The following is a 21,727-nucleotide window of genomic DNA, read 5'->3' as shown; positions in this document are numbered from 1 at the left end:
CTTAACTGGATTCAGGTTGCCTTAAGTTTAGAAGTGGGGCCTTGGACAAGTTGCAGTAGCCTACTAATTCCTGGTAGTGTGTTCCATGACCCACAGTGTATCCTGAAACTGCAGGTAGTTCTGAACTCAGTTTATACTATGCTTTTTTCCTCTATATAAAGCCTTTGGGAGGGCTTACTTTAAGTTAGATACATTGAGAGATTAACACTAATATCTAGTGTTGAAATAGAAGTTATAACAATATACTTTCATAAAATTACCACCGTAACTACTCTTGCATAAAGTAAGGGTCACTTTAACACAGACACACCAATACAGTGGCAGTCTATCTAGTGACCCACACAGCCACACAGTGACTAATAGGTAAGTAGTATATGTCAGCAGATATGCTTATATTCTAGATAATCATCGTGAAATTTCATCATGATGATCGTGAGTTGACTGTGGACAACATAAGTCACAAAACAGCAAAACTGTAGAGGAGAGGCGGCTGTGCCATGCATGCCCCACTTGAGTTCTGATCCCTCCCTCTGCTAAAGATAGGCTCATACAAGACAGAGGCAAGCAAAACACTACACTGCAGGGAATTCCACTTCACTCCCTATACACTGAACTCAAGTAGGCCTCACTCTATGACGGTGACACTATTGTCCACTGAGCCCAGACTCGTTTCACACTTTAGATGCACAGCTCTAGAACCCATACCCATTGCTTGGAGCTTACATGGGACGAAGCACACTTGCTGGCCCTCTGGAATCCTGTGGAGGTGTACACTCTGCCCTCTCATACTGTGTCTTAAAAGCTCAGTGGCCACTGACACTGGTACACAGGCACGGGCTGGTGTGTCCTTGGGCTAGAGAGCAGGACGTCGGTCTTTGGGCGGCAACTTTTGTGGTGTCTACCAGCCCAGAGCAAATTATAAAATGGGTGATGTTGAGAAAAGCGAGAAGATTTTTGTTGGGAAAGGGAGGCGAGCTAAGACTGGCCCAATCTCCATGGTCTGTTTGGGTGGAAGACAGGTCAGGTCGCTGGATTTTCCTACACAGATGCCAGCCAGAACAAAGGCATCATCTGGGGGAAAGGATACCCTGACGGAGTATTTGGAGAATCCCAGAAAGTATATCCCTGGAACAAAAATGATCTTCACTGGAAGGGAGAAAGGGCAGACCTAATAGTGTATCTTTAAAAGGCCACCAATGTGTAATATCACTGCCTTATTTATTACAAAACAAATGTCTCATGGCTTTTAATGTGTACAATAATTTAATTCACACCCCCAAATACAGATCACAAATAGCTAACAATATGTTTGTTGGGCAGTCCTGACTTGTAGTAAAGTGGGTATGATCTTTTTACAATAACAATTGAGTTGCATACATACTCTCACTGTTCTCCCTCCCTCAAGATTGGACTTAATTAGTAATGCTCTACTTTCCACAAAGATGGGGAGCATCACCTCAAACCTATAAAATGGTTTTCTACCTAAATTTATATAACTGGGCATATGAATATGTTTAAACAGTAGGGAAGCACTATCACTGTCTCAGAACCAAGAAGGTTCACCTGTGGTTCAGTCTGTGCTCACTGGCCTGTTACAGGCAGAGGCTAAACACCAGGAAGCAACTGTCTGTTCTTGACGATGCTAACTTACTTAGGATTCCCTATGTCAAGGATGCTCCCTTTTCACTGAAAGTCACTTACGTGGTTTGTGTATGATATCAAGATAGAGTATTCAACACGTTAAGGAAAGCTCAGTGGAATCCCCTGGTTCTCTTCTTCTTGGATGCTCTCAAGTAGCCAAAAAAGTTGTGTGGCTACTGTTTCTTCCCCACCTAGATCCAATCCCGTGCTTATTAACTTCCAAAATAAACAGTCAACTGATCATCACTCTACTTTGCTTGTAGGCTTTCTGACCCTGAAATAAGACCCAGTAGACGTCCTTTACCAGAAAGTAACTTATTACTTCAGGCTTCTAAAGAACTATTATCCAAGTGGTACAGAACTGTGAATGTTATGGGGCTGGTGCTTTAAACTACCTTTAATAGCTAGAATGAGAAGGGATGGGCGATTGAGGGGCTAAAGGAGAGATGTGGTCAGCCCGCACATCCATGTGGGTCTGTTGGCCAACTCGCATGGCTCCTGAACGTCCTACAAGAACACACCTGCATGGCCATTGAGCAGCCTGCATGGCCATTTCCTTTCTTCTTCTTGTCCCTACAGCCTCCCCTTCTCCCCCCACCACACTTTCTCTTACCTAAATGATTAGGTTAGTCAAGACATGTCTCAGCATTGTAACAACATTCGAAAACTTCATTCTTAAAAATTATTCCTATTTTTGCCATTTACTAATTACATTCACCAATTACAAAAGCCTTGCAAAAAGTCTGGAGGTCCAGTCTTAAGAAGAAAATATGGCAACGGTTTTCAAAGGATATTTGCTAAACTTGCAAATTAGTATTAACTTGTTATTTTTTTTTTTTAATGGCTACCTAACACCCTCCTACTTACAGCCTCCCACTGACATTTGAAATGGGGGAGGTGAGTGTTTTCTACAACACTATCATAGAAAATTTCTAACTTGCACAAAAGTGAGAGCATAATACAAACAAGGCCCTGAAACTCGGCTTCAGTGATTACGGTTGTGATGCCAGCTCTTGCTTCATTTTTGTTTCCTTCTCCAGACAAACACCTTACTACCTGGAAATGGCCATAGCTTTCCTTTTGAGTTTGAAGACACTGGCAGAAACAGAGAGCAAAACACATGATTTTCAAGCATTATCTTTTATAAATAAGCGATGAAGTTTTCACACTGTGACACATTTGGGGGTTCTTTTATGACATATTTTTTTCTTGTGACATATTTTTGGGGTCTTTTTTTTTCTTATGACGCATTTTTTTGTTTTTGGCCTTCAGGTGGTACAATAAAAGCATCAGCCGTGACAAAGCTGAAAGACTTCTTTTGGACACGGTGAGTATTCTCCTTCTGTCTGCTGACTAAAAGGAGATCGTACCATACGGTCTCCAGCCAAGCTATGGGTGTGCTAATCCAGTAGATCCCTATGTTGACTTAATGCTGCCTTTGATGACTGAGGATGGATATTCTGAGGGCTAGAAAGCACAGGTATGGAAACCTGGGGAGATGCTGCGGTGACCTTGGCCTCAGGGCCCCTCTGCTTTTCCTTGTGTCTGGCACTCAGGGATGAATTCTGCCTAGAGGGGCTTTAGTTTACACAAATCCCACTTTTCACGTATGGTTTTCTCTCTGAGTCATGAAGCCTGGCAAAGACACTGACCTCATCTTGGGACCTCAGAGTTGAGGGAAAGAAGGGCGAGAAGAAAGGAAGCATGATATGATGGGCTGGGTACCAGCATGGTATGATGGGCTGGGTACCAGCATGGTATGATGGGCTGGGTACCCCTGCTCAGGCTTCTGTTCTGTCATCAACTCAGTGCGTGACTGGTAATTTCTCTTCTGCCTTCTGGACCCCATTAGTCAGTAAGGACAAATTGAGCATCATAGCCCTTCACCTTTGCCATGGATGCTACCATGTGCTCCTGGCCCTGTGCACAATTAGTCACTGCCATTGCACCCCACGGATGCTACCGTGTGCTCCTGGCCCTGTGCACAGTTAGTCACTGCCATTGCACCCAATGGATGCTACCATGTGCTCCTGGCCCTGTGCACAGCTAGTCCCTGCCATTGCACCTGGACCCCACTGGGAACCAAGACTCACGGAATAGTTACAGGTGAGTGGAAGGGAGACCAAGATCAAAGGAGGTGAAAGTGGACCAAGAGCGGGAGGAGCTGAGCTGAGTCCTTCTTGAGATGCTCGTTTCTCCTTGTGGTTCCCAGTAGACCTTGTGTCTGAATTGCTGCAGGTGTTTAAATGCAGATTTTTTCAGGGGCCTGTGGCATGGCTTAGTGAGTATAGGATCTTTCCATCAAGCATGACAGCCTGAGTTCAGTTCTCAGGACCTGCATGGTGAGGGAGAGACCTGACTTCCACAGTTGTCCTCTGACCTCCACATATATCTTGTCTCCCCACCACACACACACACACACACACACACACACACACACACACAGAGAGAGAGAGAGAGAGAGAGAGAGAGAGAGAGAGAGAGAGAGAGAAATAACAAATAAATAAATAAATAAATAAATAAATAAATACAGATTCTAAGATTCCATGGTAGATCTATAGAAACAGGACCTCCAAAAGTAATTCTCAGGAACACTTTCTTGACCTGGTCTCAGGACGTAGGTGTAGCCAGCTCATCTCACTCCTCAGCCCAAGTTGCTGGAAAACAGTAGAGCTTGAGTAATAAGAAGTAATTCCTGCGTTGTGCTGTGTTTAAACAGGGACATTTTCGTGATGTTCCGTCGCATCCTTAATAAAGTCAGTGGAAAGCTTCAAACAGCCCACATCAATGACAAATGAAAGCAGTTCTTGGTGTTGAGCAGTTCTTTTGAGACATTTACACATCCTCTGCTTGCTCAGGCTGTTGAGACATCCATTCTTGCAAATAGTTTGAATTCATTTACCAAATACTCTCTTCATTCTTAGGTAAGTCTAAAGGCAAACTTCAGAGGGGCCTACGCGCTGTAGTCTGGGTTCTGGACACTTAGAACGAGAGGTTTTCTTTTGGCTTTATATGCTCGCTGTCTGATTCACTAGTGTAGTTTCTCCAGTGTACTGACAGTCTTCTTGTCTAGCAAGCGTAATTCCCCGCTATTTATTAAACTTGTAGGCTTATGTATATGGTGTGTGTGTGTGTGTGTGTGTGTGTGTGTGTGTGTGTGTGCGTGTGTGTATACCTCTCTGTTGCATCTTGTCCCTACTTTGGTCAGCACAAAGTTAGCAATTGCTCAAAAACGGCTTGTTGCACAAGTGATCTCACCAAATGCTTACTATGTGTTTTTAAGTTAACGTTTATTCTAGGAACCTGGCTGCTCATGAGTATCCTTAGGGAACCTTTAAAAACCCAGGCCTAGAAATATGACTCAATGATTAAGAATGCTTATTGCTCTTGCAGAGGACCCAGGTTCAGTTCACAGCATCCATATAACAGGTGACAGGAAATCCAATTCCCTCTTCTGGCCTCTGCAGGCTCCTGTCTATAAATTCATGCAATAGCATGCACATAAACATAAGAAATTTAAAATGACAAACCGCCCGCCCCCCGCCCTTGAAAAAAAACCCTTCTGAGCTCCAGGCCTATCCAATCAGAACCTCTCCAGGGAGCACTTGGGTGATTATGTGACTTAAATTAGTTTAGGAACATAGGAAAGACTCTCCTGCCTGTTCTGTCAGTTCTTCAAGTGACACCTCCTTTGCAATCCAATGCTCCGCCTGGCCATGAGATGTGACTTTTTTCTTCATTTGGATATGAAGATGCAATGCCACTTCTCCCATGGTTCTGTCTGCACTCCGCCTTCCATCTTAGCACTTCCCCTCAGCCTCAGCCCATCTAGAGAGAGGGCCAGTCCCTGTGAGCAGATATTCCATAACTATCTTCACGCATGCAGCCGCACCTTATACTTTGGGTGACCCACACTTTAGGCAGGAGCCTAACCTAAGTTTATTATACTTCTGTGATTCCACGATGTCATCAGAGATCCATTGTTGACTTAAAAAACTCATCCCGTCCAAGAATGAAAGCTGTATGTCAGGGGCATTCTTAGAGCATACTTCAGCATGACAAGACCACAGAGCATTAGCCCATCTTTGGCAACAATGTACTTTTGTTTCGAGATTACCTTCTACAAAGTCACCTTCAAGTCCTATGGACAGAAAGATACACATACTGAAACACGTCTCAGATGAAGCACTGTAATTCATGCTCCCAAGAGACGCCACACCGCAGCACATGCTAATAATGGGAACTAATACCCCATGTCCTGGGGTTGTACCCCAGGACTTCTTCTGTGCATATTATTCAAGTCTCCCAATAGCCTTACAAAGGTCATTTTGCAGATGTGGAAGTTGACACATATACTTTTAATCAAGAAACATCTGGAATTAACAATACTACAAGCTGTCGCAGTTAGAATTCTCTTGAAAGACCACCTGGTCCATCCCCTTTGTATTAAAGGCTGGTAAACCGGGGCCACATCCAGAAAGCGGTCAGTGGCATGGCCTCACCACAGCAGCAAGGTGTCTTCAAATAGAGAGGCAGTACAAGGAAGGACACGAGTATTTTGTCCCATCCCACTAGGGTCGTACACACACATCACTTCTTGTCATATCTTTTCTGTTGTTACCTCTTTATTTTTCTAAGTGGAGCAATAAAAATCACAGTGAGCTCTTCCCTATGTGGAGAGGAAGTGAAGCCCCACCTGGCAACATTAGACAAGCCAGTGCCCCGGGCTGCGACTCTCTTGAGGAGCCCTGTGGCGGTGGCCATCTCTCCGCCCCTTGCAGGAAGTATGTGGTAAGGCACATGCTTTCCTCAGAACTCTTAGCTGCTTCAGCACCAAGTAAGAGTCCAGGTGGCTTTCACCAAATGCCACCGACATCAACTGCAATGGAGAAAGAGAGCGTTTGGGGGGGAAGTGGAGCCTTCCATGCTCTGCAGACCTGACCCTGACCCTTCCCACTCCTTCACCTGGTGTTTACAGAGTACTTACAGCTAAGGGCTGCTGTAATCACCACTTGTTTACAGAGAAACAGTGACTCTTTGAAACAGTACCGCCAACACAAACTACCAGATACTATCAATTAGATAAAAGAGATGTCTCCGCCCTCTCTTCAGACAGTTGGTGAGCTTCTGGTCTTTTTAGTCTGTGTTTCTTCCTTTAGAATAAATGACATAACGAGATGAAACCTGCCTCAGCTTGAGGTCTGTTTCTTCCTGTTTCAAGTTTAACCCATCTCATTCCAACTGGCCAATAGTCAGAGCTGCATTAGTTGGCAAATGGTGAAATCTGAAGACAAGCTAACCTACCTGCAACATGTAGAATCCGCCATGAACAGCCTGTTGTGGAAAACAATCCAAACATAGTCTTTACTCCCAGCAGCCAGAAGGTATCTGTCAGCTGGTGATGAATGGAAAGCAAGTGTGGTCTGTCCAGACAGTGGGATGTCATTCAACCACAAGTAGAAGTAAAGTCACTATGTAGGTGGTCCTTAAAAACGTATTATAAGTGAAAGGACCCACTCACAGAAAACCACGTATGATCCCACTTTACAAAGTCTACAAAAAATGTCTACAATAGGCAAATCTATACTCAAAATACTTATTACAATGCATTGTTCTCTCTCTCTCTCTCTCTCTCTCTCTCTCTCTCTCTCTCTCTCTCTCTCTCTGTGAGTGTGTGTGTGTGTGTGTGTGTGTGTGTGTGTGTGTGTGTGCAAAAACTCACCTTTGGGACTGAAGAATGGAGGGGCTTTTGTTATTCTGCATTGTAGATATTTCCCCTGTGTATATATAAACTGTATGTCTTCCATACAAGGCTCCTGTCCAGTCCTGACCTTCATTTGTGGCCTTCACAATCTCTAATTTAAGTATGTTGTAATTAACAGGCTCTACAGATGTTTATGTCTGGTAGGAGAAGAGCTAGGGATATGGTTCTTAAAAGAGTTCAGACTTTACAGATCCCATCAGGAACATACGAACAAGGATGCCCATCTGCTTATACCTACTCCATCAGTGTGGGCAGAATTGTCCACACTTTCTTCTCCCCACCCCATCTCCTAGTAGCTTCCCACTCTTTCTCCTTCTGCCCTTCAGTGAAATCAGCTTTGTGGGCAGGGCCTGAGAAATAGAGCCCCATCCAGGAACTGAGGGAGCTTCCAGGATAAGTTCTGTGCACCTGGGGGTAGGGTGGCACGTAGAAGAGGTTGGAGCATCAAGGAGCAAGAAAAGCTCATGGAATTGCTCAGGTGCCAAAGTCCAACCCCACTGCTCACTATCTCTACACCCATGGGAAAGCAAACCACGTGATCCCTCTAGCACTCCCTTACTGTCCTTGTTGTCTAAGAGGATAATGATGTCCAGACTCCAGCACTGAGGGCTGGGAATGTCTGTAGAGTCCAGCAGCTGGAGTAAGTGGGAAGGCCTGCAGAGCATGTCTGTCCATGCTGGACTTCACAGGAACACCTGCCGAATGTGCAATTGAAATGGTGGCCGTTGCTACTGAAAGTCTGCTCTGTGTCATTCACTGCTTCCTCCTTCCAAAAGCAAGAAGATGGAGCTGGGCGTAGGAGTCTGGCTTTAGGATCACTAACCTTTCGTGCTTTCTACCCAATCCAGGGTAAAGAAGGAGCGTTCATGGTGCGAGATTCCAGGACACCTGGGACATACACAGTCTCTGTTTTCACCAAGGCCATCATAAGGTATGGCACTCACTTGGCTCAGAGAAATAGGGACAGCAGACAGCTTAGCCCCACAACATCTGCCCATGCATCATGCAAGGCCTCACTAGCAGTGGTATGGTTTCTACCAGCGCTCCTGTAAAATTAAAACAGAGTTCAAGGGCAGAACTGCATGGATACCAGATCCTCTTCTTGGCTCTGGCCAGGCCTGATGGCAGAGATCTGGAGACATCAAATGCTTGCCCCTGTATTTGGTGAGCATATTAGTTAACATACAGAGTGAAAGAAAGACCTTTCACCTAGGAGTGGAAATAGATAAATGCCAGTTCTTGATCTGCTAATAAAACTACCTACCATATTGAGAGCCCTGTGTGCCAGAGACGTGTGTGTGTGTGTGTGTGTGTGTGTGTGTGTGTGTGTGTGTGTGTTTGTATGTATCTGGAGTCCAAATATAAGGGAAAGCATGCAGTACAATAATCTCCAGAGTCATCCATTTATTTGTGAATATCCTAACTTCTTCTTTACAGATAAATAAAATGTCAGTGTATATATGAGCCACAATTTTACCCATTCCTCTGTTAAGGGGCATCTATGCTTCCTTCATATCTTGGCTATGGTAAAATAGTACAACCATAAACATACATGCTCAAAGATCCCTGTGCTATTCTGGCTCAGAGTCTTCCTAGTACACACCTAGGAGCGGTGTAGCTGGAGCCACGTGGTAGTTCTAGCTCTAGGTTTTAGGAAAGCTCCATATTAATTTTCATAGCAACTATACTAGTTTGCATTCCCACCAGCAGGGGTCTCCCCAAAGCATGCGAACACACACACACACACACACACACACACACACACACAGAGAGAGAGAGAGAGAGAGAGAGCGAGAGAGAGAGAGAGAGAGAGAGAGAGAGAGAGAGAGAGAGAGAGACCCTCCTGACCAGCACTCATTGACAGACATTCAGTCTGGGGTGGGTGGAGGATCCACAGTGTGGTTTCCACTTGTACTCATAGCACACACAGTGCTGCTCCCACATTCTGTGCCTGTGGATGAAGCACTATCAACACCAACACATCTCAGCACCGTTGCACCTCTTCACCGAGCACCGGCACCAAAGCCAACATGCTGAGGCTGGTACACACACTGAAACACCATGTGCCTGCCCTCCTGGTGAGAGCTTCCAGACCAAGACAGTGAGAAGTTGATGCCAGTAGATGCCTCGATGCATCAGTACTGCTTCTTAGTAACGACTGTGTGTGTGTTCATCTGTTTCAAGTGAGAACAACCCCTGTATAAAACATTATCACATCAAAGAAACAAACGACAGCCCCAAGCGGTACTACGTGGCTGAGAAGTATGTGTTTGACTCCATCCCTCTCCTCATCAAGTATCACCAGTACAACGGAGGAGGTGAGTCCTAGGGAACCAAGCCAGAAGGGGATCCCCACAAGGAGACTTGGGAAGAAATAACAGAGTCCCCAACAGATTCTTCATGCCACACAAGCTGGCCATAAATAGTAACTCAAGATGCAAATAAAAAACAAACAAATAAAAAAAAAATTCCAAATGCCTAAGATTCCCCACACCTACCGTCAGAAGCATCTGCTCTGCGGGCCGTGATGTCACTGTCCCCAAATGGTTCAGAATCTTCTCAAGGGCTGTGGTGGAGTGGTGGAACTTTTGGGTGTGAAAGTGCTGTTTCACCTATCATTCGTTTCCTGGTTTATGCTAGACAGTTGCGATGGCAAAGCCCTAACCACAGCCTTTGGCTCTTCTATCAACCTAGGTTTGGTCACTCGACTCAGGTATCCAGTTTGTTCCTGGAGGCAGAAAGCCCCTGTCACAGCAGGGCTGAGATATGGTAAGCAGCAGATGTTGGGCATTTAAGCTAAAACTCACATTGTCTAGAGCAAATACTGTTCTCCAAGCTGCCAGGTGATTTGGAGAGATGGTAGGATAATGATCACATGCAATTTTGTAGGAAATGTCTGTGTCCAAACATGCTTAATAAGACCAAATCGATGACCTTTGGCTTTAAAGAAAGGTTCATCCATGAGGCATTGATTGAGCACTTACTTTATACAGAGCACTGTACTAAATGCTATTAGAAAATATCAGAAAAGCAAACCCTTAGCACTGTGTTCCATCTACCTTCTGGAAAGTCTGTTATAATCTAACTTGTTGGGCTTGAGTCTTCTGCAAGAGCTATGAGTTGTCAGCATCCAGAAGGGTTTACATAGTATAAAGTTAAGTTTTTGAGATCTGGGACTTTAACTCAGTGGCAGAAACAGCAGTCTAGCATGAATCAGGCCCTGAGTTCAGTCCCCAGCACCAGAAAAAAATAACGTTTGCTTAGTGCTTTTAAGTAGGACCTGTACCTCCAGGACCGTGGGAGCTAGTATGACATCTGTCCTCCATATTAGCTTCCCTCCTTGACAATCTACTTAGAACCTAAAGGCATCTCAGTTAGAATTCCATGGTCCAAAATGTGCTGTTTGAAGAGAAGACAACAAATCTAATCTTCATTTTGTATCCATTAGTGGTTCTCAAAACTGCAGTGTGCATCAAAATCATTCCAAACACTTATCAAAAACTGCTGGTCCCAGGACACTCCCTGCTGCTTACCAAAGCACTCCCAAGAGTTTGGCCTTGGAGTCCACATTATAAACAATCAGCCTGGTAGCTGTGACCCAGGTGGGCAGGGACCTACTTGGAGAAACGATGCCACAGACTGACTCTTTATATCCAGCCAGCAGCATGTGTGATGCCCAGTGGACACTCTAATGCTCTCTATTTTTGAATCTACACCTCACACTGATAGGCATGTGGCCGTTTGAAGGCTATGCAACGGGAAAGCACAACGTATCATTATCCTCCTTATGAAAGTACTGCTATTGTCGTAATTGTTGAATCCTAAAGTGTCCTGCTGGACACTGATCAGCTCGCTTATTTTATCAGTAGGAAAATTGAGGCTTAGGTCCTTTTGTCTATTAAACACTTATCAAGAGCCTGCCCCAGGGCTGGAGAAACGGCTGGGAAGTTAACAGTGCTTATTGCACTTCTAGAGGAGCCAAGTTCATTTCCCACCCACATCTGGTGGCTCACAAGCACTTGTAACTCCACTCCAGGAGAGTCAGTACTGTCTTCTCGCCTCTGCCAGTACCTGCATTTATGTGCCTAGCACTCACACAGATGCACATACCCATAAATGAAAATAAAAATAAAGCCTTTAAAAAATCTGCCAGAAATAGCTCACTTGTGCCTCTGTGCTAGTCCACTATGAACCCACGTCTTCTGTGAACACAGAGGGGCTACCAATGAATCGATGAACAAGTGAGAAATGCAAATAAAATTTCCTCCGCAAAAATGGCAATAAAATTATAGGCATGATATTCACAAGATAAAACAGTAGGATTACAAGTTTGAGACCAGTCTGGGCTAGATGGTAAGTTCCTGGCCGGCTTGAGCTAGAAAAAAAAAATCACTTTAAAAAGTTTACGTGTGTGTGTGTGTGTGTGTGTGTGTGTGTGTGTGTGTGTGTGTGTGTGTGTGTGTGTGTTTGGGACCTTTCATCTGCATTCTCTATCCTACTCAAAACCATCTTCCTTTCCTGTCCTTGCTCCCCCCCTCCCACATTATGACAGTCTCAAAAACATATTCTATGTTACAGTTATCACTTGTGACAGTCTAAGCCATGTTTGAGTTGTAGTAACCAGGGGCTAGATAAGACTATGTATGTTTCTGCGTCACACCTTATCTAACTGCCCACTCTAAGAGCCCTCTCTCTTTCCCTTTCTCTGTCCCAGGGAAGTGGGTGATCCACCCCTCAGAGCTGACTTTCGTGCAGGAGATTGGCAGTGGGCAATTTGGGCTGGTGCATCTTGGCTGCTGGCTCAACAAGAGCAAGGTGGCCATCAAGACCATTCAGGAAGGGGCGATGTCGGAAGAAGACTTTATCGAGGAGGCAGAAGTCATGATGTGAGTTGGAGCAGGGGTGTGCATGCAGGCATCCTGGGGAGGAGGCTCTGGGCTCTGTTTGTTAATTTCCTCTGTGATGTGTGTTATGTCCCCGAAGTAGAATCCTACTACTCAGAGGGATAAATAGAGCCTTGTTTGGGCTGAGGAGATGGAGACGACTCAGTTGGTAAAGTACTTGCTGCACAGCCACCACGACTCGAGTTCAATCTGCAGAAACCATGTTATTAAAAAGAAAAAAATGTTGGGCATAATGTCATGTGTTTGGAATCCCAGTCTGGGGAGGGTGCGGGGGCAGATCCTGGGCTTGCTGGCCAGCCTAGCCTACTTGGCTAGTTCCAAGCCAGAGAGATCCCATCTCAAAAAAAGAAAGAAAGGAAGGAAGGAAGGAAGGAAGGAAGGAAGGGTAGGGGACTGGAGAAAGACTGGTTAAGAGCATGGTTGTAGCTCATAACCATGTATAACTACAGTTCCAGGAGATTGATATAGGCACACACATACATGCTGCCATAAAAAGTCCATGTGAGCAAAGCTCATATGAACTCACAGAGGTGGGGGCAGCATGCCCAGGGCCTGTACAGGTCTGCACCAGGTCATATATTATGGCTTCCATTTAAGTGTTTTTATGGGATTCCTGGGCATGTGGACAAGTGGTTCTTTGCTGTTTCCTTCCTGTTTGTGTCTTGTCCAACTCTGATGTGTTAGTTTTTGTTTATCTTATTGTATTTTATTATTATCTCTTAAAAGCCTATTTGATTTCTAATGAGAGAAAGAAAGAGAATGGATCCATTTGGGAGGGGAGGAGTAGCCGGAGGGGGACATAATCAGGATATAGTGTGTGAGAAAAAAATCTATTTTCAGTTGGATGCAGTGGTCCATGTCTGTAATCCTAGCCCTCAGAGAGGCCGAGGAAGGTGGATCTCTGTGAGTTCGAGGTCAGCCTGGTCTACCCAGAGAAACCCTGTCTTAAATTTTTTTTCCTATTTTCAAAAACAGAGAAAAAAATTAAACAGAAGAAAAGGTGGACAAGAGAGGGGGGTAGGGAAGGAGGAGGGAAGGAGGGAAGGAAGGAGGGGGAGGGAAGGAGGGAAGGAAGGAGGGAGGGAGGGAGGGAGCACAGCGTGATCTAGAGGACCTGCTGTATAGTCTGGCTCTCTGATCTCTACTACTATCTCTGCTCTGGCCCACACTGACCTCAGTCCACCTTCATTCATACAGCTGACTCCTTGCTCTCCTCAGACCTTGACTCTCATGATTCTCCTTGGTTTGGGCTAGAGGTTTGGTTCTGCTCTCAGAACCATGAATCGGGTGAAGTGACTCATCTACCTCGGTGCCATAATATGCTCTGCACTTGTGGAAACTGAATTTAGGCCATCTTATCTCTGCCTCTTTCTTCCAGGAAACTCTCTCACCCAAAACTGGTACAGCTGTATGGGGTGTGCCTGGAGCAAGCCCCCATCTGCCTGGTGTTTGAGTTCATGGAGCATGGCTGCCTGTCAGATTACCTGCGAAATCAGCGGGGGCTCTTTGCTGCAGAGACCCTGCTGGGCATGTGCCTGGATGTGTGTGAGGGCATGGCCTACCTGGAAAAGGCGTGTGTCATCCACAGAGACCTGGTATGAGCTAGGGCCTGGGGCCAACACCTGCAAGGACAGGACAGAGGACCACATAGTCCCCTGAAGTGTGGCACTGCCTAGACTGAGAGAGCATCACTAAGTAACATGGCCCATATGGCCTTCTGTCCTTTCATCTTCTCCCTATTCCATCCTCTTCAGGAAGTCCCTAGGCAGGAAGTGCTCAGATGGGAACTAAAGCCCAGCCTCTCCCTGTCATATGCTCTCTGTGCTCAGTTCACATTCTTCCAGAGCAGATCATACAAGCACTCCTTATTAGCTTCTCTGTGCCTCAGTTTCCCCCTGGAAAAATGAAGGAAATGGGCAGGGACAGTTTAACTTGTAAAACATACTGTCTGCATGCGTTAGCTGTATGAAGTAATGGGTTTCCTTATGACTTTTTCCTGTGTGTGTATCTTATGCTTTAATCATATTCAGCTGTCCTGTACCATCTCTGTCCCTGATCTCTCTGATTCTCTTCCTCATCCCAAACAGCCCCCCTCCTACCTGAATGTTTTATCTATTTTAAATCTAGATCCCACGTGTGAGGGAAAACACACATGCTGTTCGTCCTTAAGGGGAGCTATTTCACTCAACCAGATGATCCCTAGTCCCATCCCACTCTCCAGCAAATGACATCATTTCATTCCATTCCTCCTTATGGCTGACTATAACCTCACTGTGTCTATATGCACCCCCTTTTCTTCACCCCTTCTCTCATTGATGTGCACAGTTCTTCTGCTAAAATTGCACTACACTAACCTGAGAGTCAGCCTGGGAACCTCCGACGGTGGGGGATCACGAATATTCATGTGAGTCCCCATGTGAACAAGGAGGTACTTTTAAGTGTGAGACCCCCACGGGTTGTCTCTTGTCTCCCAGAGCTCTTCCAAGACTGCCTTCTGGGATACAGAGAGGGGCCAGGGACTCTCCCTAGTCAGGGAAATTTTACAGGGATTGGCTTCTAAATACTAATCACTTGGGAGACTGCAGGCAGCCCCAATGTCTGCATTGCCTGCACTCCAGTGAGTTGCTGGCTGCACAATGCTGGGTTTCTCTAATGATCACGAATCCAGATAAGCCCCTCAGCCTGATAAAGGGGCTTGCACACTCAGCTAGCTAGCTCAGCAGGCTGTTGGCGATGCCGAAGGTCTGTAAGGCTCTGCCATGCCTCAGTGCAGCGGCACAGAAAAACAAAGATTAAGGATGGGAGACGCTTCCTCTACTGGGTATAACCTCCACAGCTTCATTTTTCTTTTGCCCACCTGTCTCTACTCTAGGCCGCCAGAAACTGTTTGGTGGGAGAAAATCAGGTCATCAAGGTGTCCGACTTTGGGATGACGAGGTAACACAGGGATGTGGTGTCAGCTGACCATCAGGAATGAGGCTCAGCTCTGGAGTGCTCTGACCTCTTCCTCGCTTCTTCCCAGGTTTGTCCTTGATGATCAGTATACCAGCTCCACGGGCACCAAATTCCCAGTGAAGTGGGCATCCCCAGAAGTGTTCTCTTTCAGTCGCTATAGCAGCAAGTCAGATGTGTGGTCATTTGGTAAGTGTCATCCTGACCCCACTTCTGTGTGAGCTGAAACAGCTATTTCTTTCTCAAATGCAAACAATTCTACTTCATTCCAACCCATGTATGGAGAAAGAAGACACTGAGGGTCTGTGTGAGATCAGCCTCCACCATTGCATCCCATACTTAATCCTCGGGAAGCAATGGTTTACTGAGTGTCTCTTCTGTACCAGGATCTGAAGGAACAGGAGGGCACGGGGCAGAGGAGACTTCTGTCCTCTTAAACCTTAATGCTTGGGAAGAGGAGACAGGTGACTATCACCCAAGCTAGCAGATAGATCCTACCAAGTTTGAGTCAGCTAGTGCTGTGAGTCAAACAAAACGGCAATGGTACAGAGAGTATTTAGGGTGGAGGAAGGGTCTGTTTTAACCAGAATGGTCTGAAAAGGCCTTTCTAGGAGATAACTCTTGAACAAATGTCTCCATTCACAAAATCATGGAGCTGTGTCCCTAAGAGGGACCAACAAGTGCAAAAAGTCAGCTGTGTCCAGGGAAACAAGAGTTACTGATTTAGAGGGAGAACAAAGGCAGTTGGGCGTGAATGAATGAATGAATGAATGAATGAATGAATGACGTCAGCATGTGGGAAAGGCTAAGTGACTTGCTGGGCTTGACATCAAACTAACTCATAATTTCTGCACGCTAACAATGTGCATGAAAGTTATGATATGATGGCTGTAAAGATGACACTTTGGAGAGAAACTGTTTTAGCTTGATCTTGCCATTGCATATGAAAGGTTTGCTAGGGCACAACCTAAGCAGCACAAGCAAAGGAGATGCTGGCGAATCAAAAATCCCAAGGTGAGACTAGTGATGCTACCTTCTTTACTTCAGAGTGCCCACTTCCAAGAGCCCAGGGCTTTCCTGATCTATTCCTTAATTCACCCTCCCCCTGTCTTCAGGCTGGGCTGTTACTCTGTTAACAGGGTGGACGTTACAAGAATGAACTTGGAGGAGATTGTTCTGGCAACATCCTGGCACAACTGTTCACAAATATAGATGACTAGGGTCAATGCATGGCCAGCTCTTCATGAGTGCTAGAGCTACTGATATTGCGAAGGCAGGGCCTCACGGTGATGCTTAGTATGCTAGCCACACCCGTACCTTCACCTGCAGACTCAAAATGGAGTGGGTAAAGTCATAGCATGTCAGCCTGAGGATAGTCTACTGCTTTCCAGAAGATTACTCTAAAATACATCCCTTCCTGAGATGTGTGATTTAAAGAAAGTCCGGGAAGGAGGTTGGCAGACAGACAGGTGAAGAACAGAAACAGGTAGCCTCAGCTGGACATCGTGGCGCACACCTTTAACCACAACACTCGGCAGGCAGAAGCGGGCAGATCTCTGCGTTCGAGGCCAGCCTGGTCTACCTAGAGAGTTCCTGGACAGCCAGCATTACGTAGAGAAACCCTATCATGGGGGTAAGAAGGAAGGAAAAAAAGACAGACAGGAAGGAAGGAAGGAAGGAAGGAAGGAAGGAAAGAAGGAAGGAAGGAAGGAAGCCACAGCAAGCTGCAGGCTGAGAACCTCCTGCCTGCCTTAGCCCCATGGGTTTTTGTTGTAAGTGCAGCCTGTGTTACTTACGCCCCCGCGCCCCACCCCTTGCCTCCAGCTTCTTGAGCTGGTCGGTAGCCTTGATGGATTCTGCCTCACCCATGCTTCAGAAGGCTCACATTAAAGCAGTCACCCCCAAACTGTGTTTCAGCAGCAACAACTCACTCTCAAAAGACTCCTCACTAGCAAGCCTGGTACCTTGGGACACTGAACAGGCTTTCTCATAGTCAGATTCTGAGTTCCCAGGTCCTCGGGCACTTCAGAGTAGCCTACAGGATAATGACTCAGGAGGAGGGTTTTAGGATGAGGTCCAGAAATGTGCCATTTGAACAAGTTTAGGAGCTGGTTGATTCTTCACTATTTGGGTATTTGGGGATCAGACTTTGGGGAACTCCATTGTCCAGTCCTCTAGACTTAACTCTTTGCAAAGCTCTGGTTAGGACACCAGCAACCTCCCCGAGAGCCTGCAATCTGTCAGTACATGATAAAGACAAGCTGGGGCAGCTTCTCTGCGAGTGGCAGACAGGGACACATACTGTGGGAAGATGCGTTCTCCTCAGTCTTTATAATACAAACTAAGGTTCCGTATCTGAAATGCCTGGCACCAAAAATGGCTTAGATTTGCATTGGGGAATATTTGCATCTACACACACAGACACACACACACACACGTCTGTGTGTATGTATGTATTTATAGCTATGTAGGAGAGAGAGAGTGTGTGCACGCTTACAAAGGAAACCCAAGTCTAGACATATATTCATGTGCTTCATAGAAGATCTGGTGGCCTCTTCTAGACTCCTTGAGCACATGCACACATATGGTATCCACTCATACACACACACACACACACACACACACACACACACACACACACAAATAAATAAATAAATAAATCTCTTAAGGGAAGGCCTGATAAGCCTCGGATGGGCCAGATACTGTACTTCTCTAGGACTCTGTCATTGGTAGGTTGTGAGTCTCTTTAGTGCTTGTACACTTTGCCCTTAGCTGTTGCTCTGCTCACTGTTTCTCTAGGTGTGCTGATGTGGGAAGTCTTCAGTGAAGGCAAAATCCCATATGAAAACCGAAGCAACTCGGAGGTCGTGGAAGACATCAGCACTGGCTTTCGGTTATACAAGCCCCGCCTGGCCTCCTCTCATGTCTACCAGATCATGAATCATTGCTGGAAGGAGGTCAGTACACCAGAAGGCTCCCCTGGATCATAACACACATTTCCAGGGCCTCCTTCACAAGGAGAGGGACATGTCCTAGGACGATGGGGACCAAGGATCAACCTAATAAACAGGCAGGATTTTGTACATGTGTATGTGTATAATTAGGTTTTCATTATACATACGTATGGAGGACAGTGTGATATATCAGTGATCAGTGTGTACTGAGTGTGTGGTGGTCAGTGTGTACTGAGTGTGTGGTGGTCAGTGTGTACTGAGTGTGTGGTGGTCAGTGTGTACTGAGTGTGTGGTGGTCAGTGTGTACTGAGTGTGTGGTGGTCAGTGTGTACTGAGTGTATGGTGGTCAGTGTGTGCTGAGTGTGAGGTGGTCAGTGTGTGCTGAGTGTGAGGTGGTCAGTGTGTACTGAGTGTATGGTGGTCAGTGTGTACTGAGTGTATGGTGGTCAGTGTGTACTGAGTGTGTGGTGGTCAGTGTGTACTGAGTGTGTGGTGGTCAGTGTGTACTGAGTGTGTGGTGGTCAGTGTGTACTGAGTGTATGGTGGTCAGTGTGTACTGAGTGTGTGGTGGTCAGTGTGTACTGAGTGTGTGCTGGTCAGTGTGTACTGAGTGTGTGGTGGTCAGTGTGTGCTGAGTGTGTGGTGGTCAGTGTGTACTGAGTGTGTGGTGGTCAGTGTGTGCTGAGTGTGAGGTGGTCAGTGTGTGCTGAGTGTGAGGTGGTCAGTGTGTGCTGAGTGTGAGGTGGTCAGTGTGTACTGAGTGTGTGGTGGTCAGTGTGTACTGAGTGTGTGGTGGTCAGTGTGTGCTGAGTGTGAGGTGGTCAGTGTGTACTGAGTGTGAGGTGGTCAGTGTGTGCTGAGTGTGAGGTGGTCAGTGTGTACTGAGTGTGAGGTGGTCAGTGTGTACTGAGTGTGTGGTGGTCAGTGTGTGCTGAGTGTGTGCTGGTCAGTGTGTACTGAGTGTGTGGTGGTCAGTGTGTGCTGAGTGTGTGCTGGTCAGTGTGTACTGAGTGTGAGGTGGTCAGTGTGTACTGAGTGTGAGGTGGTCAGTGTGTACTGAGTGTGTGGTGGTCAGTGTGTACTGAGTGTATGGTGGTCAGTGTGTACTGAGTGTGTGGTGGTCAGTGTGTGCTGAGTGTGTGGTGGTCAGTGTGTACTGAGTGTGAGGTGGTCAGTGTGTACTGAGTGTGTGGTGGTCAGTGTGTGCTGAGTGTGTGCTGGTCAGTGTGTACTGAGTGTGAGGTGGTCAGTGTGTACTGAGTGTGAGGTGGTCAGTGTGTACTGAGTGTGTGGTGGTCAGTGTGTACTGAGTGTATGGTGGTCAGTGTGTACTGAGTGTGTGGTGGTCAGTGTGTACTGAGTGTATGGTGGTCAGTGTGTACTGAGTGTGTGGTGGTCAGTGTGTACTGAGTGTATGGTGGTCAGTGTGTACTGAGTGTGTGGTGGTCAGTGTGTACTGAGTGTATGGTGGTCAGTGTGTGCTGAGTGTGAGGTGGTCAGTGTGTACTGAGTGTGAGGTGGTCAGTGTGTACTGAGTGTATGGTGGTCAGTGTGTGCTGAGTGTGTGGTGGTCAGTGTGTACTGAGTGTGAGGTGGTCAGTGTGTACTGAGTGTGTGGTGGTCAGTGTGTACTGAGTGTATGGTGGTCAGTGTGTGCTGAGTGTGAGGTGGTCAGTGTGTACTGAGTGTGAGGTGGTCAGTGTGTACTGAGTGTATGGTGGTCAGTGTGTGCTGAGTGTGTGGTGGTCAGTGTGTACTGAGTGTGAGGTGGTCAGTGTGTACTGAGTGTGTGGTGGTCAGTGTGTACTGAGTGTGTGGTGGTCAGTGTGTACTGAGTGTATGGTGGTCAGTGTGTGCTGAGTGTGAGGTGGTCAGTGTGTGCTGAGTGTGTGGTGGTCAGTGTGTACTGAGTGTGAGGTGGTCAGTGTGTACTGAGTGTGTGGTGGTCAGTGTGTACTGAGTGTGAGGTGGTCAGTGTGTGCTGAGTGTGTGGTGGTCAGTGTGTGCTGAGTGTGTGGTGGTCAGTGTGTCCTGAGTGTGTGGTCAGTGTGCACTGAGTGTATGATCAATGTATATTGAATGTGTGGGTGATAGAGTCAAAGTGATTTCTTCTCATCATTATGCCACTTGTGGAGCCTTTAAGCTCCTCCCTTCTAGCCACTCATAAAATACAGCTAGTGGTCTGCACTCTCCCACTGGGCATCCGACACAAGAACTTTCTCCTTTATCGGACAGTGTTCTCATGCTTGTTACCCAGCCTTCTCCCTGCCTCTGTCCTCACAGCTTCCCAGCCTCTGGTAATCACTGTTCCCCTTTCACACTGATTTTTTTTAGTTTCCACATATGACAGAGGATATGAGGGTCTTCCTGTGTCTGATCTTTCCCTCAGTGTCACATCCTCTGGTTTCAACCATGTTGCAACACATTGCATGATCTCATTCTTTCATAAAATTTCACGTTACATTATATATATATATATGTAATGATTTTCTTATCTGCTCATTGTGTTGACTGAAGTCCTATTGATGGATGCCTAAGTCGATACTATGTGCTAGCTGTTGTGAAATGTGCCACTAAAAACGTTGGCAAGCATGTATGTCTTTACTGTACTGACATCCTTTTCTCTGAACGTGTGCCCATAAGGGGGTTACTCTTTTTTTAAAGACCCTCAGATTATTGAACAACGGCAAGACAGCGTATCAAAAAGTCCAGGAGAGACAGGTGTGCTCGATCTTAACAGTCCTTTACCATCAACCTTGGACAGTCCTCCTTTCTCTCATTTATAAGACAATTAAATAACACTTAATCTGTAAATTTCCCCGAGAATTTATAATCAGAAACAAGGAAGAAAAGGCATAAATAGGAACACAAAACAGATTTTACTCACTGGGAGAAATCTTGAATGTTGAAAGAACAGTACCTAATATTCATTTAGCAATGGCTTTTTTCTCTATTAGCACAGATTTGGAAGTTTCAAGATAGTTCTGGCTGTTTTGGAACTTGCTCTGTAGACAAAGCTGGCCTTGAACTCAGAGACCCTCTGTCTGCCTCTGCCTCCTAAGTGCTGGGATTAAAGGCATACTCAACCACCTCAAGGTCTCTTTTAGCTGTTTTTGTTTTGTTTTTTATGAAGCAGAATTCATTAAAGACACTTTTTTAAAAAGATGTATTTATTTATTATGTATACAATGTTCTGTCTGCATGTACACCCACAGGCCAGAAGAGGGCACCAGATCTCATTATAGATGGTTGTGAGGCACCACGTGGTTGCTGGGAATTGAACTCAGAACCTTTGGAAGAGCAGGTGGTGCTCTTAACCTCTGGTCCATCTCTCCAGCCCTAACGGACACTTTTAGTATGGGTTTAGGGGTTGGCGTTTTTTGTTTGTTTGGTTGGTTTTTTGTTTCTTGTTTTTTAATTTTTCGAGACAGGTTTTCTGCAGCCTTTGCGGTCTGGGACTCGCTTTGTAGACCAGTCTGACCTCAAACTCACAGCAAAGTCTCCCTGCGTGT

General features: G+C 46.0%; 1 protein-coding gene and 1 pseudogene across 1 annotated transcript in view; both read left to right on the top strand.

The window, feature by feature from the left end:
* The window catches only part of Itk (IL2 inducible T cell kinase), a 69,955-nt gene that overhangs the window by 42,542 nt on the left and 5,686 nt on the right, over positions 1-21,727 (top strand). The window contains exons 8-16 of the mRNA XM_051167309.1: positions 2,914-2,968; positions 8,254-8,336; positions 9,590-9,723; positions 10,100-10,174; positions 12,120-12,291; positions 13,688-13,904; positions 15,182-15,246; positions 15,332-15,450; positions 18,061-18,218. Coding sequence (XP_051023266.1) covers positions 2,914-2,968; positions 8,254-8,336; positions 9,590-9,723; positions 10,100-10,174; positions 12,120-12,291; positions 13,688-13,904; positions 15,182-15,246; positions 15,332-15,450; positions 18,061-18,218 — 1,078 coding nt within the window. The remainder of the gene's footprint in view (positions 1-2,913; positions 2,969-8,253; positions 8,337-9,589; positions 9,724-10,099; positions 10,175-12,119; positions 12,292-13,687; positions 13,905-15,181; positions 15,247-15,331; positions 15,451-18,060; positions 18,219-21,727) is intronic.
* On the top strand, positions 676-1,204 carry LOC127208585 (cytochrome c, somatic-like; annotated as a pseudogene).

This window comes from Acomys russatus, chromosome 25, assembly GCF_903995435.1.
Source record: "Acomys russatus chromosome 25, mAcoRus1.1, whole genome shotgun sequence".
Taxonomy (NCBI): domain Eukaryota; kingdom Metazoa; phylum Chordata; class Mammalia; order Rodentia; family Muridae; genus Acomys; species Acomys russatus.
Note: the sequence above shows the minus strand (reverse complement) of the source record. Positions and strands in the feature narration are given on the sequence as shown.